This window comes from Gobius niger (assembly GCF_951799975.1).
Source record: "Gobius niger genome assembly, chromosome: 20".
Taxonomy (NCBI): domain Eukaryota; kingdom Metazoa; phylum Chordata; class Actinopteri; order Gobiiformes; family Gobiidae; genus Gobius; species Gobius niger.
The window spans coordinates 9,994,029-10,021,719 of NC_136871.1; the positions used below are offsets into that span (position 1 = coordinate 9,994,029).

At 40.4% G+C, this 27,691-nt stretch overlaps 1 protein-coding gene across 2 annotated transcripts in view; it reads left to right on the top strand.

Annotated features, from left to right (window-relative positions):
• Positions 1–22,089, top strand: part of kif5ab (kinesin family member 5A, b) — a 160,495-nt gene extending 138,406 nt beyond the window's left edge. The window contains exons 24-29 of one of the 2 annotated variants that reach the window (XM_079579228.1): positions 2,578–2,788; positions 6,165–6,411; positions 8,090–8,154; positions 19,335–19,362; positions 20,571–20,683; positions 21,706–22,089. In XM_079579228.1, coding sequence (XP_079435354.1) covers positions 2,578–2,788; positions 6,165–6,411; positions 8,090–8,154; positions 19,335–19,362; positions 20,571–20,670 — 651 coding nt within the window. In that variant the 3' untranslated portion in view covers positions 20,671–20,683; positions 21,706–22,089. The remainder of the gene's footprint in view (positions 1–2,577; positions 2,789–6,164; positions 6,412–8,089; positions 8,155–19,334; positions 19,363–20,570; positions 20,684–21,705) is intronic. The other variant, XM_079579229.1, reaches the window with a different exon arrangement.
• Positions 22,090–27,691: the final 5,602 nt, after the last annotated feature.

The following is a 27,691-nucleotide window of genomic DNA, read 5'->3' on the forward strand; positions in this document are numbered from 1 at the left end:
TTTTATACTCACTACTGCCACCTCAGGTCTTACGCGTAACTGCAGCTTCTATATTAAGCTCATTCATGACAGCACTTCGGACCCGAATTTGTTAAAATTATATATTATGTATTTCCCTCCCCCTACATGTTTCAGCCATGTCCTAATGTGTAGAATGAGCTCAGACTTGTTCACCACAACTGCCGCTAAAATCCTGCACTGTCACTTTAGTCTAAACAGTGTTTGTGAATGTTGTCTTGTTGAGTTTTTTGTACTGTCTTTCCTACATGTGTTTTTGTGTATTGTCATGTTTTGTGCATGTGTGGCTTTTGTTATTTTCCATCATTGATTGAAACGACCCCCTTGAAAAAGAAATGGCACATCTCAAAGGGGAATCCAAAGTAAAAGAATAAATCGACCCAATCAGGCATCATCTCCAATAATACGTCTGATTACTTTAAGATTTACATTTCATCCAAAACATCAGAAATATACAATGCAAATAAGGGTGGCTCAATAGAACATCACATTACATTCACACATTACATTCAGTAATAGTTTGTTGTTTATAATTTAAGAGTGTATAATGTAAATTTCCAGAAAAGAAAGCCAGGTTGTGGTGAGCTCCCCTATGTTGAGCCAGTAACTTTTCTTCAATTATCATACCTAGTGTCCTCGTCTCTTACGCACCTGTCGTCCACTTCGGTGTGAAGAGCTCTCTTTTAAAGAAGGGCTGGACATCACTTCACTTGCAAACTACCCTCTACAGGAAAAGTACATCACGCAATACAATTCTTAGAGCAGATTAATTTCATCCTCAACACCAAAAAAGGAATATTCCCTGCGGGCAGTTTAAACGTCTGCGACGCAGTTGTGATCTTGAGGAGGATTTTTCGAACCAGGCAGAGGCCATGTCCTGCAGATTTTTGGACCGAGCTACAAACCTGTGGCAATCAAAGATGCGCTTGACAGAGCCCACTCTTTTGATCGCACCACTCTACTCGCCAAGAACAAAAAGCCTCAATCCAGTGAACTGTCCCGTCCTGTGTTTGTCACCACTTACAGTACATGTGCTGACCAAATTAAAAACATTGTAAGAGACAATTGGTCTATACTCCAATGTGATCCTGTGTTGAGCAAAGTTTTTCCAGAACCATCTTTATTTTCATTTAGACATGCTTCAAACCTCATTGAACATGTTAAACCACTGGAAAGAGGTGGTTATTAAAGCTAAATCAAAGAGAGGCTTTCTGGATTCATAAATTGAAAGCATGTCAACATCCGGGTCTGAATGAGGACTTTTATTTATTTATTTATCTTGTCTTTTATAGTAAGAAGTTTTGCATTTGCTTTTCGTTCGCTTTTTTGGTGGTTCTGTTTTTTGTAGTTCTTGTGTTTTTGTAGTATTTTTCCCCCTGTTGTGTTGCTCTTCACACACCTCGGTGTGTGTCGTGTAGCACACCGATTGGGGCGTGGCTACTTGAACATTTATGGACCATTCCCAAACCTGTTCATTTTAAATTCAGCCCTGATGAAAACCTGTCAGTCGAAACATGTTGCCTTGGCCATCTAAATAAAGGCCTTTTAAGTACTTCCTCATGGTGTGCATATTAGAGTGCCTGGGTTTGCTGTTTTTTTGAGGGTTGGACATCATATAAAATCAAAAAAAAAAAAAAAAGGTCATGTTTAGCATGATTGAGTAATCTTTGAATCATCATCATACAGTGGTCCTCCAATAAAGCACCTCTTGAAGCCACATAACCATGAAGTGCTCTCTACCAGATATTGACAACTACAAAAAAACATGCTCCAGCCTGTTCTGATGTTGGCAAAATCGGAGAGAGCGGTGTTTGTTTAGATGGCGAGCGAGAGAACGAGGGTCTTAAAGGGATATTTCAGGATTTTTGACATAGGGCCTCATTTCCTAGTTATCCAGTGTTGCTGATTTCTGGAGATATTTTTTTTTGTAATTCAAGCAGTTCTTATATTTGAAGAGTTTCGTGGTGCTAGGCTAGTGCAAGGCTAGTGCATTTCTATGGTATCAGCTAGCCTGCATTAAACACAGTCTGACCCGCTCCACAGTGCACCTGAGGCAAATCACTTATAACACCAGACTAACCATATAAATGTGTGTGTCGATAGAATATTTTTTGGAATATAACTGACCTTGCATCACATGAATGATCGCATTTTGAGGGACTATTTTCTAGCAGATCACTCCACTGCTGCGTAGCTTCTACAACCACGAAGCTGAAGCTGCTCAAATATAAGTTCTTTTAAATGCAATATGGTTAACAAACAAAACTCTTGAAATATAAGAACTGCATAAATTACAAAAAAAATGTCTCCAGAAATTAGCAACACTCTGGAAAACTAGGAAATGAGGCCCTGTCAAAAATCCTGATAAAGGGATAGAGGCGATTTCCAGCTCAAACTTTGAATAAGCCACTGTTGATCTATATTATAGCATCTTCTACAAAATGTAAGATAATGATCACTAGATTCCTGAAAAAAAGCACAAGATTGCCGCTTTAACAACATTCCTACGCTTTTGTCTCATGTATTAATGCTCTATGTGCTTGTGTTTGCCCGTGGCAGCTGGTTCGTGACAATGCAGATCTGCGCTGCGAGCTTCCGAAGCTGGAGAAGCGTCTCCGGTCCACAGCTGAGCGCGTCAAGGCTCTGGAGGGCGCATTGAAAGAGGCCAAGGAGGGCGCCATGAACGACCGCCACCGCTACCAGCAGGAAGTGGCGCGCATCAGGGACGTCATGATCCGGACGCGCAACCCTTTCCGCGCCGCTCAGATCGGTCAGCCACACACCTCACTCTCATCCGCAGCCCCTGACATCATCCCCAATGTGTCATCTCGGTAAAAGCCGTGTAAGCGGATAAATGCAGCCATGTAATAATAACAAAGCGCTATTCAATAATCTGTACGGCAGCACTGATCCTTTAAATCTCATCTGCCGGGATCAGCGTCAGGTCAGCCATTGATTCGGCCACATTGCTTTATACTCTAAGGAGCACACGGCCGCAAAGTAGCCACAATATTTACTAAGTAAGAGAAATATTACTTTAAAATCATTGTATTCAAGTAGAAGTAAAAAATATTGAGAGTAGAATAGTATTTGTTGAAGAGAACACTTAAGGGGTCATTTATTAGGTGCTAAATAGCGTGTGCATGCTGGGAAGTATAGCTATTTGTGGCCATTTGAAAAATCCTGTATTCTAGTGTTTGAGCTCCAAATCTGATATCAATAAGAGAATGCTGCATGACTTAAATTAAAAAGTCTGACTTGTTTTAAGTCAGTGAAGGCCTTAAAGCAGTACTAAGTAACTCATGCCCCTAGAGGCCATAAGCGCCACTGCAGGTGTCGTAGCATGTTGCGGTTTTTTACTCATTTATTGTCCATGAGAGTAAATATTACGCTGACAGAAAAAACAAAGGGAGAGAGGAATATTTAACATCCAATCACACAATGGAGATCATTTTTTTCAATCAAATTTGGTTGTAAATACTGTTTAAGTGGCGCTAGTCCACAGTTAGCTTTGCCCGTCAGCCTGCTAGCTTCTTTTTCGTGATTCCATTAGTGTGTATTGGGGCCTCCGACCCGGAGGCAGCAAAAGTTGTAATTGTGGTTTTCTGGCCAGAGACACTACGGGGAGATGAAAGACCCCCCAATCCCATTAACACAAGTTTTGCCTAATAACTGATTATCTACATTGGGGTCGCTGCAAGCTTTTTTAGTGCAGAAATGTTCATATTATCGGTCACTTTGGCACCAATGTCAATATAGCTCTTCTTTGTCAGCGTTCTCACCAAATACGGGCTGTTCTTTTTTCAGCTGCATAAATAAAACAACGGTGCAAATACTGTTCAATGCCATTTGATCACATTTGCAGACTTGGTGCCCGACGCAGAGCGCGATATGAGCGTATGGGGAGTGGCAGAACTTACTGTATCGATATCTGTGCATGGTCATGTGACACAGTCTTAATTAGTATATTCACCTTTTTCCGGAAGTTCGCATGGGCGCCACCATGAATTGTGCCCGCCCCTTTTGTCCTATCAGTTAACATGGGACTGGAGAAGTCAAGATAAAACCATTTAATGCACAAAAACAAAGCCGCTTTTAGTCATGTTGGTGCCAATGAACATGGGACATTTAACACAAATCAATCGACTAAACATCAGATTTGAGCGGCGAACATTTTCCCTTGTTCATGACGGTAGAGCTTCTAAACCACAAACCCAGACGTCGGCGATCTGATCCAGCTCCCACTAGTTCACACTGCTTTTGTGGTCCAGAGGAAATTTATTATATACTTTCCTCTGGAGTTATTAAAGTTGGTCCAGCTAGTAAAAATACTCGCACAGTCGAACACCTCACATCTGGCTCCAAACTAAAAATAACATCCACTAATGATAACGCACGCACCAGTCACTTCTAAGATGAACTTTCTTCTTCCAGAACTTGCTGAAGTCTGTTCTTGTTTTAATGAGATGCAAATTCAGCGAGAAAATGAACTATTGATTTTGCGTCCAGGCTGTTTTTGTTAAATGTGTTTCAATTGTCTGTGAATAACAATTGACTCAAGATTGTCCCTAGGCATCTGCAGATTAGTTTTATTATGGTATTGAATTCAAATACTGTACGGTTTTTACTCTAAAGAGTCGCAGGGCTTAAGGCAAAAACAGGCGAAACACTGCTGTTACTGGTGTGCGGATGAATGGCTCAGTCGATACACAACAGATAGATGTACGGAGGACCAGAACTGCCAGGACAGAATAAATAAAGGCTGACAACCTCCTTCTATTGTGAGAGAGAGACATTCGAGGTTTGTCCAGTGGCGATGGGTGCATATTACGGCTCATTTACACCGAGTACGTTTTGTCCACGCTCCGTTTTACGTACGTCAAATCAAGCATTCTAGTTTACACAGTGTCCGTACGTCTTTAATCCGTTTTGTAATAATGCAGCCTTTTAATCACATGTAAATCAGTAATGAGTTTAACATGCAGTATAGGAGCTTATATACATTTCCTAGATTATAACTTCATTTTTTAGGCAATGCTTAGCGTTAACGGGTTTACCTGCGCCTCAAGAAACATCACATAGCTTATTTCAGCTGAATGTGTTCTGAAGAGATGAGACGTGGGTCACAGGCTAAACTTTTTCCAGGAGATGTTGTTACGTTCATTGATATATATATAAAGGCTAGATGTCTTAAGGCAGAGTCACTTCTGGCATAACGGGCGGCCATCTTGCCACAGGAAAGCTTTCTAGTAAGTAAGTGAGTAAGTCAGTGATTAGCACGAACACAAATCCTCATATCTCGCTGAAATCTTCACGGATTTACAAACGGTTTGGTTTCTTACAAACGTTATTAACGTGGCAATAATTCTGAATGCTGGAACATGTTGAAATAAAGATTTTCTTTTTTTATTCATATGTATGCATTGTCATACCTACATCAAATTGAGCAAGTTATGGTTATTTAAAAGTACATGCACCATAAAACACAATGTTATGAGTGAGCGAGCTCCCTGTGGCAAGATGGCCGCCGTGTAGAACGTCGCCCTCCATTGGCCAGCAGCGCGTATGAGACATCTAGCCTTTGTATATATCTATGGTTATGTTGTTCTAGAGGTGTTACGCTGTTTATCGTCCCACCGAAACACGGAGAGGCAGTTCCGCCTCAACGTCAAAGTTAAAACTAGGAAATTATCCAGTGTTTTGCCCTTTTGTCGCCCTTTTGTTTAATGACGTTTCGGCGTTTACACCAGATTGATTTTATTTATTTCCTATTGTTATGGCAGACGTACGTAAAACGGACCGTGGACCTAACGTACTCGGAGTAAATGAGGCGTTAGTGCCCTTGTAAATTTTGTTTTTTTCCAAAGGATATTTTCCAGTCTGATTAATGGCAGACTTCATGATTTGTTAATTGCAATCACCGTGATGGCAGTTTTAAGTGGAAAACGATTAATTGTGCAGCCGTAATGGAAAGACAAGCTTGTTTTCCATTGTCTGTCCCAGCGTGTGACAGAATGATCTAACGCAATTATCCCACACGAAAAGGCACATCCAAAACGGCATCTCAATAAAGGCGATAGTTAAGCGTTCTGAGCAGATCTGTGACCGCTCGTGTGTGTTAATGGTCTCCTCTCGCTCCCCTACAGCGAAGCCGGTGCGTCCGGGCCATTACCCGCTGTGTCCTCCCGCCAATCCCCTCTTGAGCCGAGGCTTCAGCGAGCATCCCGTGGCCTTCCTCAACGCCGCTCACTTCAACAAAAACAAACAGGCCTCATCCGACCCCGCTGAGCCGCTCTCACCAGACAGCGAGCCCGAGTCCGCACCGAGCAGCCCCGGCAAGAAGCCCCTCCCACAGGACAAGCAGGAGTGCGATAACGATCATCCAAACACCATGTACGTACTAAAGACACGAGCCATCATGAAGAGAACACCAGCCGCTACAGGCAGTGGGGTTTTGAGGAGTGATTGAAGCAAATGAACGCAGCTGATAACTAAACAGGGAGCGGTGCACAGGGTCACAGCAGGACAGGCTTTTACCTACGGAGAAAAACAGCATTTAGATAAAGTTCACCGGGCTTGAAGGTTAACTTTTTACAGTAATTGTCTGTGAGGAAGTGTGAGTAAAAAGTTCTGTTTTGAAAGGGCAGCCAAGACAGAAAAGAGAAGTTTACTGATAAAGCACCTTTCACTGACAGGAGAAGTCAAAGTGCATCACAGCAACAACAATAAGAAATGGAGTTTTGCTTCTGCCCTTGATGAAGATTTTTTTTTTTTTTCAAAGAATGAAAGGATATGTTTTAGATTGTTAGTTGACATAAACTAACAAATTCTTCCCAGTGAAGTTTATACGCATAGTTCACAGCTTTCAGGGAGCAATTAAAACTAGCGTGCAAGTCGATGTATAAAAAGGATAATAGTTAAATGCACAGTGCAGAAGGTCTTTGTTTCTCAAATGTCGGCTTTTACAATATACTGAAGAAACAAACGTATGTGTTCCACTGCTAGATAAAAACAGGTCTTGGGTCCTTGAAGTACCGGAAGATATGAATCAGAGGATTCTTCCAAAGACATTACTTAGTGCAATGGATTAGAACAAGAAGAGTATTTCCCCAATGTAAGGATTGTAACAAAATCTGAACAAGCCTCTGACTCATGCTGTGCTTACACGCCACAAAACAAGAAGACCATCAGTGAGATTAGCTGATGCACCATGGTCGACACCATAATCATTCTGAACATAACGTGAAGTACAGACTTGCCCTTCTCTACGCAGAAAGGGTGACTGCCTACCAGTGAATCAGTTATTTGTGTCTATGTACTTTATAAGTACTTCATGTTATGTTCAGAATGAATATTACACCAAAGACTTATTACTGAACTGGATTTGCTCCTTGGATTCCAGAGCTTGCAATTGTTATCTTTGCGTCTTAATCTTTGACCTTGCAGTAATAGCAGCATATAAGCTGGTCTGGGAATTGCCGCAGCTGGAGTGGTGGGATTGCATTTGCATCTACACAAAATAAATATTTCATATAGATGTGTGCGGCTTCTGCTTCTGAAGTGATCACATGACCAGTCTGTATATAGAAGTCGAGACTCCAGACCAACCATTTACACAAACACACAAAAGAATAATGGTTTAATGTATGAGCATTTTCATTTTTGTTATAACTATTATTAGGATTTTGTTATGTCGAGCTTTTCTTCGGCTCTGGCAATTATCACAAGTTACACCGTATTAAAAAGTTAATCTGCACAAATGTGCTCCTGATTTCAGACTGCTGTTCTTCTATGTAATTATATTTCCCTGCCTCAGTTCACACAATCCTTCCTTGTCTTTTCTGCTTTTTACTTTGCATAACTTTTACCCTGCACCTGAGCTCACTATTTAATGCTTAATTGCATGCACTTACACAGCAGCTGCCCGGCACCATCTTGCTTCATTCATCAAGCGTTATTCGACTAGAGGCAGCCACAGCTTATGGATATTGTAGAGAGACTATTTTCATAACTGTGATCATTGTAAAAGCTCTGAATTGACTGGCTTTCATGTTTTTAAATGTGTCCACAGTCTCCCGGCGGAACCAGCGAGTAAAGCTGACAGCAGCACAGACGAGATGCTCGACTCGGAAAATGGTGAGGCTTCTTTGGATCGTGCTTCGTAGAGAACGATGAGAGCTAGGACCATTTATTTCGGAGCGGAGAGATCGGTTCATATTGTGCACACTTTTAATCATTGCCGGCGGTATTGAGGGGTTGTCAAAAGGACTCACTGTGCTGACGTTGACAGAATGTAATGAAGACTAAGGATTGTTCACTTGTAGAAAATCAAAAGCACTTTACTAATATTGTTTTAGACAACGTGTTGGGTGCTGCTTCTACTTATGATCGGTGCTGTTTGGTGATGTTGCCTATTATCCCTTCTTTGTATTGCATAGATATCATGTTATAGCAAATTGATATACACTCAACAAAAACTGTAACGCAACACTTTTGTTTTTACTCTCATTTTTCATCGGGTGAACTCAAAGACAAAACACTTTTCTATAAACACAATAGACCCATTTCTCCCAAATATTGTTCCAAATGTGTCTAAGGCCCTGTCCATGTGAAGTCAAGCTGAGGATCAAACGCAATGATATTTTATCAATCCAGTGTATCATCTATCTGTTATCCGTAATCTACTGACCTAATAATGAGTGCACTGCAAAAAGTACCCTACTAAAAACAGGGGGGAAAAATCTTAAAATAAGAGATTTTGGCTTGTTTCAAGGAAAAAATTCTGCCAATGGGGTAAGCATTTTTTTCTTTGCAAGAATTCTTATTTCTAGAATATTTTTCTTATCATACTAATATTTAAGGAAAATATTGCCCGTCTCCATGATGTGGAGCCAGGCTGATGGTCAGAATCACCTGGCTGGAGGATTCACCTATTGTACATGTTTTTAGTGGTAGGGGAAACATACGCAGACACGGGGAGAACATGCTCCACACAGAAAGGCCCCGTCCTGGTGGGAATCGAACCCAGGACCTTCGAGCTGTGAAGCTGAGGCTCTAACCGCTGTGCCACCGTGCCGCCCACTTTAAAGAATGGAATGTATTCCAATCCAACTTTATTCATCGGTTCTTAAATTAAGAGTTGTTGTGATCTTATTTTTTCTTAAAAAAAGAAAAAATATTCTTCTGTCTAAAGCTGAAGAAGATTCAAAAAGTTTTTCTTTCTTGTTACAAGAAAAACTAGCAAATATATCTGAACAAGAAATGGCTAGATTTTCTTTCCTAAAATGAAAACTTTGCTCGGCAAGACATTATTACTTTTTAGGGAAAAAATAAGAACTTATTTCTTAAAGTAAGACATTTTTTACTTGCTTAGAATCCACTTTTTGCAGTGTGTTACTCATGGGTCTATGATGGTTTTACTCCGCTCCTTTTTGCTCCACTGCAGTCCACAAGCCACAGGTGACAGGTAGAAAAACACGGCCGAGTCAGTCTGTGTTTTTGGACTGACAGGTTTTTCTGCTTTAGTCCCGTTACGTCTGAAGAATAAACTCTCCTCCTCGTCTCTTCTGTAGATCCTAAATCCTTGAATCAGCTTCATTTTCACTGTTTACATTTCACATAAGTTTACTGCGCATGCGTAAACATCTTGTTCTATTATCTGTGTTAGCGTCACAGCGCCTCACACAGGCCAGAACTGAGTCGACCCATGTGGACGAACACATTTACTGAACTAGCTTCGAGCTTACAAAGAAAGTTTCTGAAAATATAAGCGTTCTGTCTTCGTGTGGATATAGCCTAAATCTGTGTTAGGGAGCACTTCTCCTTTGTCAGACAATCCATGCCTCCTCACAGCTGTGGCAGATCCAGACTCTGATTGGACGCATGAATATTTATTTTATTTTTTACCATGAACAGATGAGGGTCTATTTTTCTTTGAATGCCAATAATTATGCTAAGACATGCACAGGTGATTGCCAGAACACAGGCAGATTGACATTTACTCCCAGTTATGCCTCAGTATAGATTATAATAACCTTTGGCAACAGGTAGTCACACAATTTAAAAGACATACAATGTTTAGTCTCTGAAAAGGTCAGAAGAAGCAACTCAGAGCTCAGAGTTACATGTAATTGGTTTGTCTTTTTCTGTCATGAATATTTCAAAGGTTCCTTAGGCTGTCTACAATAAAAGGACACTCTCAAATGTTCAGTTTTGCTTTATTAGGGGGAGGTCTGGTTTGCCTCACGTAGTGCAGCACATAGAGTTGCTGATTTTTTGTTGGCATTTTGAATGACATGTTGCCCATTGAGCATGTTTGTGATGCGCTTGATCGATATGTACAGTACGACACTGTGCACTGTGTGAGGCAAACGATTTCAGCATTTGCTTAAAACTCTCACGCATTTGGTGCATCTGGTTCTGTTCCTCATATGAAGCTCAGCCACAGACGCCTAAACGCCACCTCAGTCTGAGATAGAATACTCATAACACCCTCACAGACGATACAGCTCCACAGTCAGAGTGATCCGATTTCTTCACGGATCTATAATGGACATGGTACCGCTGCTTCTGACTTGTCGCCAATTCACCCCAGAGAGATTCTCCACATAGAAGCGTAATAAAAACTGCTGCAAACTGCTGGTGTTTGGCTGACGGAGGGAACTTCAACTTTCAAACTGGTTGGATTTTGTGGTGAATATCGTTTAATTCCACAACATTGATGTTTTGTGTCTTGGAAATCAAAAGGTTGCTATCGTTAAGTTAATAGTCTGGTTCACTATGTAATTCGCCGGATTTTTGTGGAGAGGATCAAAACTTTATTAAAAACTTTATGAAATTTGTGAAAACTTTATTAAATAAGCAGGAAAGCATGTAAAAAAATAAAAAGGTGCAATATTAGCGGTAATGAATCGACCAAACATTTATATGGGGGTAAAATTCCTTTTGGACGTTCCAATCAAAAAAGTAACTGAAACCCTTGTCATATGTTTCATGGCGTTACCGTGGCGATGACCTGAACATTTACTCTAATGGAAAAATTGCACAATTTTATCAAATGACAAGGACAAATGGAAACATCATTTTCCTCATCGCTTTTACCATAAGGTTTCCAAAAATACATAGTTTTCATGCAAAACAATCCTACAACGGTGGAAATCCAAACATGGTGAACCAGACTGTGAGTTAAAGGGACTATATGGAGTTTAAAAATGTTAAAATGAAGTATTTTCCTTCCAATACAAGTTCCAGCCATGTCCTAATGTGTACAATGAGCTCAGACCTTTTCAGCACAACTGCCTCTAAAATCCTGCACCGTCACTCAAAAAGGTGTTAATTCGGGTCTGAAGTGCCGTCATGCACGAGCTTAGAAGCTGCAGTTACAAGTATGACCTGAGGTGGCAGTAGTGAGTATAACATGGCCAACTTTCATCTATTCCCTTTAACCTAACCCTGACCTTAACCCTAAAATGATTACTAGTGCTTATTAATACTTAATGAACACACCATGATCTAAAGTGACACCCAATTTTGCACTTATTGTACTTTGTACCATTTTAAATATCAATTGCACTGATTGTTGTTTTAGCCCATTTCTGTATTGTAATATATTATGTTTGTCAGCTTCACCCGCACTTTGTGCTCACAAGAAATTCCCATGAGGGATAATAAAGTTTATTCAATTCAATTCAATTCAATTCAATTCAATTTGTAGGGCACAATTCATACACAAGGCAATTCAAAGTGCTCCACAGTTACAAAATTACAAGAAAGCAGATAAAATCAATCCATAAAAAATCAACATAAAAATGGATTATTTACAGCAAAAGCAAGAGTACAGATAAAATACTTTTAGTTGTCATATTTACGAGTAAAAAGAAGTTTTCAGCCTAAGGCTCCTGTGTAATATTCATGCGTCTAATCAGCATCTCGATATGTCAGACCTGAGAGGGGGAAAGAGAAGTGCTCATGTGGGAACAATATTGAGGAGAAATGAGTGTTTATAAAAAAGGTTTTATGTCTTTGAGTTCACGCCAGGAAAAAGTGTTAAATTTTGTTCAGTGTAATTAACTCTCTGTCATCTTTCATCTTTACTTTGAAGTGGGAATGTTCTCTGTGTGTCTTTGTGTTTTGTTTTTCTAAAGCAGGGGTAGGCAACGTCAGGCCCGGGGGCCAGATCCGGCCCTCCAGCATCGAACCTCTGGCCCCCAATATTATTATGCAAATAAAAGATCACCTGCTAAAGTAGTGTTAAAATGCAGGGAATGCTGTCAGCATTTTAATTCCATTTTAATACCAAAATATTGTATTTTTAATACCACCAACAAAAAATGAGAAGCAAATTAGACACAACACAGGTTCAGCCAAACTTGAGCTGGATGTGTTTTAGACCAGAATCTTTTTTGAGGAAAAATAGTTGACCAATGGCTTTATTTTACAATAACTTTATATTTAATGGTTTTTATGACTTTTAAAGGGACGATTCGGCGTTTCAAAGTGTTAAAATTATGTATTTTCCTCCCCCTACATGTTCCAGCCATGTCCTAATGTGTAGAATGAGCCCAGACCTGTTCACCACAACTGCCTCTAAAATCCTGCGCTGTCACTCAAAAAGGTGTTAATTCTGGTCTGAAGTGCCGTCATGCACAAGCTTCATGTAGAAGGTGCAGTTACACGTATGACCTGAGGTGGCAGTAGTGAGTATAAAATAGCCAACTTGCATCTAGCCCCTTTAAGGCCTTAATTTTGGCACAATTCCTTTAATGACTATATTCTTCATATATATAATGCACGACATTTGGCATTTGAAAACTTTATTTTGTGCTTTAATGGTGAGGTTTGGCCCTTTTTCATTGGGTGATGAAGAAAATCGGCCCTCGGTGACACAAACTTGCCTACCCCTGTTCTAAAGTATAAACTCCACAATATACATTTGCATAAACAGCTCTGAACTAGTACTGGAAACAGATGTGCCAGAAACCAGACAGAAACAAGCTGTGCATTTGTTTAACTATAGAATAACTTTATAGTTGGACTCGTCTCCAAAACCCTCTTATAACTTTTCCTCCCTGACAGTTTCGGCCTCATTTTTGTCTCGTTTCGCTGCTGGTCGGGATGCAAGGTCCTCCAGTTCCTGCTGCGCTTGACAAAAAGGCTGTTTGTCCATGAGATTATTTCTGCCTGCTGCTCGCTTGGACGGCCTTCAAGCGAACTCAGAGCCCACAGTGCAAACACGAGATCGCTGGGGACTTGGGGAGGGAGACTTTTTGGCCTCACCGTCCACAAACACATTAGTGATAGTAGAAACAGATTGTGTATGAAGCGATTTTGTTTTATATCAAAGGACCAATTGTTCTCATATGGTGCAGTTTATCTACTTTTACTCAGCGCTGGCTCTTCAGTGCTGCTGTGAAAACTATGGTGCTTCTGCGGCTTCCTCTCCAGCGGTTTTCTTCTTTGTTTAATGGTTTTGTAACTCTGTGCGAGTGTTCACTTCATTGTTGTGGGAGCAGCGCTATAACTTAAACCCGTATATATACTCTCCCTGCTCCAAAGGGAAAGGTGCTTATCTCTGTTTTATATTAAAGTATATAAATACTGCGCAGTGGGTTGAGAAAGTTTTCAGACCTCTTTTCATTATGTTATTGTGTAGCTATGATGCAAAAAAAGTGACATTAATTAGCCCACTGCAGGGATAAAGGCAAGTGTGCTCGGTGATGGGCTGATTCTCTATTTAATCAAAAGCGGTGGCCCAAACTCGAGCATGTGCTGGTTACTAAGCAGAAGCTGTTAAGGAGCTGACAGTATTTTTTTGAATATTTTAATGCTATTTCCATCTCTGTGTGTAATTATATTTCTCTAAATCATCCTGAGGGTCAAATTTGGCTCCCGGACTTGGCGTTTCCTGCTCTTGCACTGCAGCAGGGAAGACAACAACAAGCCCGTGGGCAAATCCGGCCCTCCAGCATCGAAGACGATTTTGAGAAATGTTATTACACAAATCAGAGAGTTAGAGTTAGAGTTAGAGTTAAAGTACTCTAGAAATGTGAGAAATCCTGTCAATTGCTGCAACGTGTCCAAACAAACGCCCAATGGGGTCATATATCACGCACAACACTGGCATTTGTAGAAAGTGGTGCTTTATTGGTATCTGGCTTCTTTCCCATTTAAAAATTTCGACTTACGACCTCAGTGTATTCCAGGTAATTAAATTAATGTAAACAACACGGCTAATGCTACAACAGTTAGCTCATGCAATGCTAACGTTTTATGAAAGTTTCTCCAAACCAGATATAATTAACCCTTTTATCCACAACCATTTAAAAAAAAGTATTTTCTAACCATTTTGGAGACAAACAACAATGTTTTGTTTTTTACCGGTGCAAACCTGATCTAAATCAGTCTAAAACTGGTCTAAACCAGTATAAACCAATTTGAAAGTTGTCAAAAGAAGCATAAACCAGTCCAAACTTGATCTAAACCAGTCCAAACCAGGTCTATACCAGTCCAAACCAGTCCAAACTAGTTCTATACCAGTCCAAACCAGCATAAACCAGTCTAACCATCTAAACTGTATATTTGAGTATTACACAGTTGGTAGAAAATGGTAGGGATAGGCAGAAATAGAAACAACACATGATTCAATAAAGTTTGCTCTACCAAACAGTTGAGCAAACTTTAAAGGGTTAAAAACATGCTACATACCGTTATGTTGAAAGCCGTGACCAAAAGTAACGTTCACGTCACTGATGCAGTGGTTCTGTGACAGTTTTAACATTAGCTGCGCTGCTCCACAGGCGGCCGCCATTACTGTCTTCATTTCATATACGAACTCGTGGCAGTCTTCAGGTTTCCGAGATTACAAGTTGTAATTACCAGTTCGAGCGCCGTTCCAAGGCATTTTTCAAGTGGGAGATGGGAAATTTACCAGCTACCTGGAACGCACCATTACTTTGGGCTAAAATTGGCAGGTTGGTCTGTTTACAATGGAGAAAATTGGCCCTTCACTGACTTGCCTACACTTCCACTAATACACTGGAAATTATCCCTGTGCGTCTGGAATAATAATAAAACAAGCAAAAAATATGGTAAAACTCAAACTTCACACTATTGACAAGCATTTTTTGGACGTGCAGTCGACCCTTCAATCCTAGTCCTGTCGTTTTTGTACCGACTTAAAAGTTTAAGTTTGTGTTGTTGCCCCCGATATAGAAAAGTGTAGTTTCTGTTTAAGCCTGAGTGAAGATAATTGATCTAAATAAGATTAATTTGCGTCTTCACTAGAATAACATAGGAAAAGGTAGAGCTGTATGGAAACTTCCTGAACTCATTGTCTCCTCTCTGCACTAAAGGGAAAGGTGCTTCTTTTCTTGTTATCTTCTTATATTCAAACACTGTATATCCATTTAGCTTTATTGTTGCCTGGTCATAACCCTGAAAGCAGCCCCGGGAGACGAGAAAGACATAGCGCGAATGTGTGTGTAAGCAGCCATCAGCGGCGGACTATTAGAGGCGATAGATTGTGTAGCAGAGTCATTACTCAGGCGGACAGATTCCCACCTCAGCCTGTGTCCCGGCTACGACAGCTGTACGGACGAGCTCGACAACACCCCGCCTCTCTCCTCTCAGTATTTATCAATAATGATCAAAATGACACTTTGGGCCACTTTATCAAAGCGCAGTGACGGCGCGTGTCACTGCCATCAAAGGGGAATCATGGTCAGTGATGACGAGGCTCATTAACGGGGTTTTCAGCGCGCTAAAGGGCAGCTGTCTGCTTATAATGAGCTATTGTGGGGAAACGTCAGCGCATTATTACAGATGGATTTGGGGATATTTTGGAATAAAATGTCATTATACAATCATTTTCTTTTGGCTCTGTTTTTCGTTCCAAACTGTAATCAAAATACTTTGTCCAGTAGATTGTCATGCTGTTTTTCTGAAACAATGATTACAAACTGCAGACTGGGACACTGATAAGGATTGCTCTGGAAAGTTTTTTATAACTGCAAACCAATAAGCATTGCATGACGCCTACATGTTTGGAGTTCAGGAGGGAATGTTGTAAATTGAACATTTCCATAGAAATCCTCCATGTCAGGGGCTACGACACATCGTCTCTAACACAGACAAAAACAATATAAAGCAGCCAGGGGTCCTCAAACCTTTTTTCTCTGGGGGCCACATTATCGCTCCAGACTGTGATGGGGGCCGGGCCGGGTTGGCTATAACGTAGAATTGTATGACCCAGAACAAAATGCAGCAGACCTCATTGTGAAGTAGAGACACTCGCCTGGCACAGTCGTCCTCACTACTATATCCACAAGATCAACACTTGATTCCAGGCACATATTTGTTTCGCTGTAGTGATTTGCAAAAATAGTGATCAAGCCTTCACACTTTGTATTAATTTGAAAAAACCACAGGTATTCCATTTATTTTTATTTCCAAGTAAAACATCATTGCGTAATGTGACCAAAGTAATAACTGCTTACACTTGCGTATTGTGCTTTAAAAGCCTGTGTCACAAGTTTCTCAAAGTTCACTGTGGTCGTTCATTCACTCCACACTCAGTGCCCCTGCTGGACACGTGTGGAATTATCTTTTATTTAAGTTGCCCCCTAGTGGAATGAGTACACTGCTTACTTAGTTAAAGAAAATTCTAGCTCCACACAGGAATGGGCGAGAGACTTACTTTTTTTTTTGACATACTCAGGGATTTTTGCTTTACAAGTCAGGGGCCGGGTTAAATCATCTCGCTGGCCGGATTTGGCCCGCGGGCCGTAGTTTGATGACTCCTGATATAAAAAGGCTAGGGTTAAGGTAAAGGTTAGTTAACCCTAATCAGGATATAATCAGGGTTAAGAACAGCAAATATAACACAAGTTGTGTTTCACTCACACAGATCTCACACATATTTTTAGAAACTAGAAGGTCTTGGCTTTCAAATGAGGTATCCCACTGGCATATAGACTGTAAGCTTTCCAGTCAATATGCTTTGAGATTTGAATGTAAATAATTGTTAACCCTAACCCTAAGGTGGCAGTTAAGTGGCTAAATACATCTAACGCACTGTCGTGTCCAATGATTTTATGTGAACAATGACTCCAGTATTTGACATGTTAAAATCTATTCGCTCATTGTTATGGTTTCGATGACTCAGTCCTAGGCTCTATACACAGGCAAGATTGTTCAAAGATCAAAGAACAAGGTTCAGAACTAGGGTTTTTATATGAACTGTCTGCTTTTAATCAGCAGTAAAACTTTTCTTAGAACTTGAGCTGCCCTCTCTTTTCCCCAGGTGACAGTGTCTGCTCTGCAAGTATTATCTAATTCTGAAATATATATGCAAAGTGTGACCTTTATCTCCTGATTACTCAACTATTACTAAAAGTTGGCTTTGCACAAGAATTACAGCGTGTGTCCTCAGAAGATAAGGGCATGTTCCGCTGCTACAAGAACACCAAGTATTTTCCAAAATGACTGTACTGTAGTATAGTGTCACTTTGAAAAATGTGGTACTTTGTCTGCTGCTGTAAATGGCTCGTGTTGAACCTTCATGCCCCTTGTAATTAATTGCACATTACTTGGTATTTTCTACTGGAAGGATAATCCTTTTTGACAGAAATGTTAACACTCAAGGCTGCAATTCCGACAGGATTATTCTCTAAAATGGGTTTCAGCAAACAGCACAGAAATTATGAATCAACACGTTCCCCTAATGCACAATAATGCCCCAGTTAAAGCCACACCGTGTAGTCTGTCCAAACAAGAACTAAACTCATTACAGGTGTTTTTAATCTTGGAGAAAAGAAACCTCAACAAACATGGGTCTTTCCATAACACCACCGGCTCGTGCTCATACAGAGGGTGCTCCTTTAAAGGGGTGGGTGATATGCAAAAAATAATCTCATCACTGTTTGCATGGATGTTGATTTTATCACGATTGATGTGCACTTATTAGGTTCGAACTGTCACTCTCTTAAAGGAATAGGACACCGTTTTTCCATACTGAGACATGTTCTTACCTGAGCTTAGACGAGTTGACTCCTATGGTATTATTACGCCTTACAATATAGTGCCCCTTTTAATCGGCTTAGAAAATCGACATGTTCAATTTTGTGTAACTAAACTTGGATCATGCAACTTTTCACGTGACTGTATTTAAAGCAGTACTAAGAAACTCATGCCCCTAGAGGCCATAAGCACCACTGCAGGTGTCGTAGTATGTTGCGTTTTTTTATTCATTAATTACCCGTGAGAGTAAATACTACGCTGACAGAAAAGACAGAGGGAGAGAGGGATATTACACAATGGAGATTTTTCTTTTTCACTCAAACTTGGATGTAAATACTGCTAAAGTGGTGCTAGCCCGCAGTTAGCTTTGCCCGTTAGCCTGTTAGCTTCTTCTTCATGATTCCATTAGTGTGTATTGCGGCTCCGTCCCGGTGCAGGAAAGTTGCAAGGGTGGTTTCTGGCCAGAGACACCAGAGGGAGGTGAAAGACCCCCCCCAAATCATCCCATTATCACAGCTTTAAATAGGGAAAACGTGGAACAGCTTGGTCGCTTCTAAATCCACCCCCGTTTGGAGCTATAGGAATATGATGTGAGAGGCTAACTGCAAACAACGTCTTCAGTTTTTTTGCGTGACTTAGCGCACGCACAAAGACCAGATAGTTACGGTTCAACTCGTCTAAGCTCAGGTAAAAACATATCTCAGTATGTAAAAACTGTTCCTTTAAAGCATGACAAGACTGAATAATAGGGGCGTCTGTGTTTGAGCCATAGAAATGTAAAGAGAAGCGCTGATCTCAATATATCAAAAATGGTATAAAATCATGGCAATTTTTTATTGTCGTGACCAGCCTTGCTTTCTCACGATCAGGTGCTTAGGTTTAGGGTCGGGGGATAGGGTTATGATTTGGGTTACGGACTGCAAGTGACATATCTTTAGACACTAGAAGGTCTCTGCTTTCGAATGAGGTATCACACTGGCATATAGGCTGTACGCTCGCTTGTCAATACGCTTTGAGATTTGGATATGCATAATTAAAGAAAATAACTCTGACCCTAAAATGGCAGATGGCAGATTAAATACATCACCTTGTTAGTAAGCGTCAATAATTAAAACGTCTCACTGCTGAAGGGCCGTTTTGCAGCTGCTTGTTTCACGAGCCTCTGAGGTGGAAAGGACTGAACCTGTATGTGACCAACCCACTTTTTGACCCTGATTTTCCACCTTCCCTCACTCCTCCACCCGGACTCCCCCCATCACTGTGCACCTGCCTGCTCCTCATACACCTCTCTTTGTCCACAGGAAACAACACGGACATCAATGACAACAGGTAAGAGCCTCTTTCAGCCTCAATGCAAAAACACCTGCTGCTTCTTGCTTTGATTCTGCTCATACTTCAGCCTATTCAGAGGTTTCCTAGGGACATGTGTTTTCAGAGTTAGACCTTCAACATTCAACAGCAGCAACAACATCTTGATAACAAAAACAACAACAATGTGACCTTTTTTGTTATGTCGTCCATTTTTAATACCGAAAGAGAATTACATCTCTACTACTATGAAAGATAACTGATTGACAGTGGCATTTTTGTTTACTCGTAATCAAGAAGATAAAAGTAAAAACACAACCCTAGAGAGCACACGTTTATGTGAAGAAACCAGTGAGTCAATGTTTAAGATGTTAGCATGCTACAGGTTAGCATTTTCATTCAACAGCTCTGCATTGACCTCTCCAAGAGAAAGCCCTGAACCATAAACCTCTGGCCTTGGATACAACATGTGACCGAGGTCAAAGCTGAGCTGTTACTGTAGTATTTCCTCATTGCTCATGTGAGCCACACATGTGTTTATCGTATTGAAGCCATTGACAGTTGCTAACCGGTAGCATGCAAACGTCTTGAGCAGCTTAAACACTGACTCAGACTGAGACTCTGTTAACATGACAAACTGTAAAAATCACTGAGAAAGGTTTTCTGCTTCCTCTTTGATGTGTTAATTTAGTCTGAGGAGAGAAGCAGATCTTTAGTAAATCCTGTAACTCGACAGACAGAGCTTCTGAGACAATATGGGAAACGCCAAAAAACACACGGCCAGAAAGTCGTACGTCAGGTTGTGACCTAGGCTTTACAACAGTTTTCCATCACATTTTCACAAGCGTTAAAACCTGTCATATGCACTTTGGACAGATTTGTTTTGTTTCATTCTTTTGTATTTTCGACCTGTTATGTTGATGATGATGTTGATCATCACATCAGAAAAATGTGCGCTTATCTCCTGGCAAAAAGTGACTTGATTGACAACATTATTCTTATAATTCAAATATATCTCCGCTCTGCTGTATATCATTGACAGGTGATGGTATACAGTCAGTCTATTGCTTTTCTTCCCTGTTCATTCCTCTATTCCTCTTGTGTTTTGTACCAATTAACTGCACTGATTTGTTTCTCCTGGCTATGTCTCTGCTGTGGCTGCCGCTCTGACGCCTCCTTCGCTGCTGCTGCTGCTGCATTGGCCTGCGCTGCTGCTGTGTCGGGTGTAGCATGTGTCTCAAATTGAATTCTGTCTCCACAAGTGTCATCTGCGACAATCAGGACCAAATCCAGCTGTACAGCCGGAGGTCAGAGGCTTCAGCCAGCTAATAGCTCAACTTGGGTAAGTTTTAATGTCACTTTTTTATTTGTAAGGCAAATATTAGAGAAATCTGTCTTCCTCCAATGCCATTTCCATCCTATGATCAAATTAGTCATATTTATGTCATGATATTGAATTCTACCATGATTGACACAGGATTAGCAAACCATTACTTCTTATCTTTAAATGGGGATATTTTCCTTTTCCCTTTAGCTTTCTTTGGTGACATTTTCAAACACATCTTGTTCACAGTCTGACATTTTGTTTGTTTGAAAAGACTTTATCGATCTGAAACAGCTTACATATGTTACAAAATGCCTCTGCTGGTTTTCCGATTAGGTTACGTAAATCTAATAATGACTTCTATAGTCTGTAGTATTACCTTTCAATGGGCTTTGAATCACTCTATGTAGCCCATTGGTTCTCTAGCTGCATCTGTGTGCATCGAATCTGATAAATCTACACCTTCATAAACTCCCGTAGAGAGTTTGAGGAATCAAAAGTCACTTAAGAAAAAAACTGCCTGGGGAAATACCGTCACAGTATGGGGAAATTAAAATGTCACAACTTAAATGGATTTACCGTATCCTATACTTCGACTGGAGTGTATTCAGTCACCCTAATAGAGTTTGACATGGGGTTTGGAAATCTAATACAAACACAAGCTGCTCATTCCAAAGTCAGACCGTGTTTTGTGCTCCCACTATACCTCTGCATGTAGTGATGGCAAACTCGTAATTAAACTCGTCCTGTAGTGGTGTGACAGTTATTAACGATTGACCTTGAAATGCCTTGGAGTTTCCTTCTGTTTGCACAGGTTTAGCTCAGAGCAGGTGTGACGCTTTGTAACACGTCTAAATTTGGCCGCGGGGTTTATTCGCTAACTCCAACTCTTGAGGCTCCGGAAATAAAATGGCCGTGATGTGTTGCCTCCAGCTATAACTCCTATCTCCTCTCTTCTTTCTGCAGCTTTCACTCTGCCCTGTTTCCCCAAACGCAATCGACTCTCACTTCATGTCTCTGCCTTTGTCTTCTCTTTTCAGGTCTGAAGCCACCTCTGTAAATCTGCATGAACTGATCACTCTCCTGCTCCTTCTTTTCACACCTCCCGCCTCTGTATGTCTCCCGTCCTGCTCCGTCTGCTCGCACTCTCCCCCCCCTCTCCTCCCACGTTATGATGTTGGATGTGTGTTGGATATCAGTGGCCACCGTGGCAAGCGCTGCGTCCTCAGTCAGTGCATGAAACTGGCAGCTTACCCGTAAAGCTGCTGCTCCCTTTTCTCCTCCCAGACAGACCGGCTTACCGTTTGGGACCATAGAAAATACGCAGTGCTCCTCGTGACCAGACGGGGGTGCTGTTTCCATGATTTGGAATTAAGCAACACCATAAAAAAATAAAAGTAAAAGAATAGCAGAGGTAGGGAGAGTAGCCATTTACTCAAGTAAGAGTAATGGTGCTTTGAAATAATTTTACTCAAGTAGGAAATAAAAAGTAATGACCCAAACAATTACTCAAGTAAAAGTAAAAAAGTACTTTGAGAAAATGTGTGCGTAATTGAGTAACTGAGCAAAAAAAAAAGTCTGATTTATTTTCAATGGCGCCATACATTGTGTAAACCAAAACTAAATCATTTGAAAATAGAGAAAATAATAATCATTCTAAAGAACAAGGAGCATGAGACGATCCCCATCCATTTTATAGACCAAAATGAAGCATTTGCCACTTAAACATTTACTCACAGTGGAAAGAGTAACAATTATTTTTACTCAAGAAAGAGTGCAGATACTTCAGCATAATTTTACTCTAAGAAGTACTGCAACTCAGTACAACCCGCCTCTGGAGAACATGCAGGGGTCTTAAAAAGCATGGATTCAAACTGACATTAAATCAACATTTTGTGGGAAATGATGACATTTTTCAACTAAGTTAATCAGAAATACATACATCAAGGTCCAAAACACATTCAACTGCGTTTTTTGGTTAAAATTGTTCTCAGATTTTTGCAGAAACATTTCCTATCAGTCAAAAAAAACCAGCACGTCGCCAGTGTGGATGGTGCTGATATTAGCCTATCAATACACACAATTGATATGGTATCAATCGTGTTGATAGGCTAATATATCCTCCACAATGGCGACGTGTTGGGTTTTTGACAGATTGCTTTCAAATTTACAGAATGTCAACATTTCCCCCCATATCTATGCTTGATTGAATGTTTGCAAATCTTTTTTTGTTTATGGTGACATTGAAAATATGGCATGTGGGCAGAAATGGGAACGCATTACATCTGATGCTACCTGTATGCAAAAAAACCCCAAATCTGTCCCATACAAAAGACAGAAGTTCCACTCAATATAATGGAATGATGATTGTAAATAATGCAGTTAGAGAATAGCAATTGAAACTCTACTCAACTTCAACTGGTTCAAAGGTCCAGCTTGTATCCTGTCGTGACCATATTGACCCAGACAGACTTTGAAAAGTGTTTTTGCTTTCAGGTTATTTTCAAGGGTAAATGAGGTAAAATGTGGACCAACTGATTCGACTAGGCCTTAAAGTTCGGAACAGCCTTTATAATGATGCGCTTCTTTGAACAGATTGGTTTACAAGAGAGCCACTGTGGTTTTGATACACTAATATCACACGCTACAACGTCCCCAAATAACTTCCTGTAGGTCATGTTTGTATGAGGATGAAACTTTTCTTCTGTGTAAGCCGAGTCCATGACAGGGTGAACCACACATAGTGGGGAAAAAAAAGCAAAAAAAGAGGTTTCAGTACGGTATTTTGTGGTAATGTCTGTCACGGCATGTTTGACTTTTTATATTAAACACTGGCTGTAACGGTGCGCCATTACCACAGTGACAAGCAAAACACCCTATGGACTTTTAACTGTGTGGTGAACTTTTTAGACTACCCCAAAAATATGCTTGTCGGGGGTGGCGTGTGGGATGTTGTCATTGTCATCGAAGCATGGCACAGAAAAAAAACAAAGGTAACACTATATAATAACTACACACTATGAGGTTAATGTTCCTGGACTGTCCGAAGCACTGTTTTGCTCAAGGTCTGGGCTTTTTATGTATTCTCATGAAAATGAATTAATGCTGAAACAAAAGAAAGTGTGAGCTGATGTGTTGATTTGAATGAGCCTCTTTAAAACAACAAAATTCACAATCTAGTGTTTGGCAACTTTAGTTAAAGCCTGTCATTCATGCTGCGTTACTTTTGTGTTTTTCTTTCTCATTTACTGCATTCTAATTGACAAGCCAGAAAGTTTAATGACAGACGCAAATGGGGCATATGCAAATAATTAAATTCACAAAGCAGGTAAAAAAAAATCTGACAAAACATGTCTCCAAGTTAATTTACTAACCGAGGGTGACCAGACTCAATTCAATTCAATACTTGACAATACTGACAAATGATTAGGGACTTGTGCAGTGCAGTTAGTGCGATACATGACATAATACTCTGCTTGCACATTCACAGTGTAAACTGGGACAGTTCTAGGTAAACAAGGACAGTTCTAGTTTTGAAGCCTCTGTCCCAGACGGTGCATTCATGTGGACTTGTGCTGCTCGTTTTCCCGGGATGACAACAGCTAACACTTAACTCACAAAAAGTGCAGTGTTTAACTAAAAAAAAAGAACAAATCAGCTGAACTCGCTTTGACCCGAGATCCCCAGTCGTTTTCCCCAGTTGAGCGAGCGTTCACGTGAATTCCCTTAGTGGGGAAGTCGTTCACCAAACTATCTCCAAAACTATTTATTTGTCTTTTATTCCACTAGTGCCACGCCAAAAGCAGCGTTTTTCAATTGACACTTAAAGACTTTTGCCATGAGTTCATCCAACACATGGCAAAATGTTTTCATTGCGAATGAACCAACAAAAAGCTCAAATGTCTATTGTCCATTTAATTGACTTTACTTTAAAAATGTTACCGTTCAACCTGGGAAGAAAAAGTCACTTTTTAGCTTTAGCTTTTATGGGTGGAAAATCTGGTCACCCTGTACTGTTATATTCATGATCCAATAAATAATGTTACAAATCAAACAGAGAGTAGAGCTGGATCTTGATGTCATTAGCCCGTGGACATTAGCAACATTAGCATAACAAAGCAAGTAGCATAGGCTACATCACACTCACATTTCATATTTAAAAAAAATGTAAAAAAGACACAGAGCTTTGTGTAGAACCATGGTCCCACAAAAGGTGTAGTTTATTCCATATTGCTTTATTGTTTTTGTTTTCTTCTTTCAAGCTTCTATAAAGAGTCTTGTATGCTAGCAGTTTCTGTATGTGGCTAATATATTTGCAGTTGCCATGGTTACACTACAACATCTGAGTGAATGACGTAAAATATGGGTAAAAAATGATCGAATGCTTGGTAAATGTTTAATAAATGATTAACTAAATATTTACCAATGCTTTACAAACTCTTTACAAATGTGTAATAGTGTGTAGTTATTACAAAGTGTTAACAAAATATTGTGTAGCAACTATTTTTATACTCATAGTAATATAAAAAGAGACAGATTTTATTTATTATTAGCTTAAAGCAAAAGGTATTTATTTGCTATTTAATTATGTAATGAATCGCTGAATGTGAAGGTATTGCTCTGATGTGTTCACAGTTTGTTTGTGTGAAAAAGTCCCCGTCCTGCTCATGTGTTCTGGTAAAGTGCATTGCAGAGATGTTTGGTGAGTCATTTTGTCCTTAATATACATTGCGAGCAGTGTTTTGGACTTTAAAACGTGGGTTACTATAGGTTATCTGAAAATGATATAGTCACCCGCCCCTATCTCATCATACACTTGGCCCGGATACAACTTCATCAGGCTGTGAGGTTGCCGACTTTTGACCCCCTGTTCTGGAATAAGCTGCAGAGGGCTACCTGCGTTTCAGACAGTAACAAGGGGTTCAAGTGTGTTACTGTCCTTTATGGATGGGTTCTGTTGACCTCCTGATCAGACAGTCAGGAGAGGAGCCGGGACAGACGCTGAGTGTGCTCCTATGGTGGAGTCAAGCATATAAATTGTCCCCGCCTAGCCCATCGCAGCAGCATTTCAAATTGATTTTGCTGTCACTTTGCTGCGCCTTAGCCTTTACATTATAAGTTCAATCAGAGCTTAAATTAGTTTCAATTTATGCCATGTTTTTTCCTTGTGCAGTGGCAGACCAAGCAAAGTGAGTGACGAGTCCTGCCCAAGAACACAAAAGCAAAATACAGGACACATAGGGGTTGAAAGAACAACTTTTGCAATGGGTGCAAGTCTCTAGTAAGGGACTATACAGAGTTTAAAAATGTTAGAATTATGTATTGTCCTCCTTCCCCAACATGTTCCAGCAACGTCCTAATGTGTAGAATGAGCTCAGACCTGTTCACCACAACTGCCTCTAAAATCCTGCACTGAGAAAGGTGTTAATTCGGGTCCGAAGTGCCGTCATGCCAGGGGCGGATCTAGAGGGGTGGCACGGGGCAGCTGCCCCCCCTAGTAAAGGTCTTGCCACCCCTGCTGCTGTCACAAATACTAACAACTTTATAGCTAAATAAGGAGCCAGGTGCCAACTCCTGTGGCTCCCAGATTGATGATTATTATTTTATTTTTTTCAAAAGTTAAAACTTGAAAAACCTAAGTTAGGAACCCCCTACTTATATTATAGACAATGCTACTATTTCTGTATAATTTTGAGAGGCTCAACCTGCATTTAAAGGCAAAATTGTCTTGCGAGCTAGCTAAACTTGCGTACCCCAGTATGAACATTCGACATTGTAAAATGTGTTGCCACCCCAGAAATTATTCCTGACCCTGCTTGCCACCCCATCAATTTTTTTCTAGATCCGCCCCTGCGTCATACACGAGCTTAATATAGAATCTGCAGTTACTCATACGACCTGAGGTGGCAGTAGTGAGTATAAAATGACCAACTTGCATCTAGCCCCTTTAAAGTCTCCCAAAATGTAGATCACCATATAAAGGGATACTGTAAAAAGTTTGACAAGTTACATAATACGATGACCCTCAAAAGAACTGCTAATTTAACTTATGGACTAGGCCTTTTATAGTAATTTTTCCACCAAAAGCTCATTTGTTCATATCGATGCCTTTTTTTTTTACACTCATCCCTTTCCTACCTCCAAATTGACTTGTTGTTTCACCTCCAGTAACCCTTTAGGATCATCGAACATCTCTGTATTTGCACAACCTATAGAAACCCTAAGTCCATATTTATGTAAACTTTGAATAAGAGCGGACCACAAAAACATCTCTCTCTCTCTCTCTCTCTATACTCGCCGCGTTCGAACGGGAATGAATGTCTTTTATGCCACCCATGTGACCGTATTCTGTAACAATATTGAAGTAAATCTATGACGTGAATGGAGAAAAGTCGTCCGTGTTGTCCTTGTGTGCGTCGGCCGGGCCGTTTGGTCGCGTGAGATGTAAAAGTGCATGCTCCTTTTCTTCTTGAGAAACGGCACTGTTCCCATCCATTTGAAATAAAGATGATCCCATGTGTACATACCGCTCCTTTGTCTTCATTTTAACAAGGCCTATAAAGCTAAAGTGGGCATAAAATATTCATACCCAGACGTCAGTTGTGGTCGGTAAGTGTGCTCAAGGTAATGGGGAAATCAGTGGAGTCATTTTTATCAGTCATGAAGCTATTATTCTTACAGAGAGGGCAGACATAGTGAGAGCAGTCTTAAACAAGCAGCATGATATAGATCAGTGGTTTCCAAACTTTCCATGACATTTAAGAAGATACTTGGCTTTCAGAGTATCTTCAATAGGACAAGAAGGTGGCTTAATGAGCATTAGCCATGAAAAAGGATAAAAACAATTATAACATAGTCTCCAGTCGTAATAATGTCTAATGTTGAAATGACTAGAAATGTTTTTTGGCTTCACACTAAAGGCTACGTATGCAGTTGGCGAGATCAATGTTCTTGTACTGTCCCGCAGTATTTTGAAAGAGGTTTCCAAAACAGGTCGATGAGAGGAAAAGTGAGGGGGGAGCAGTA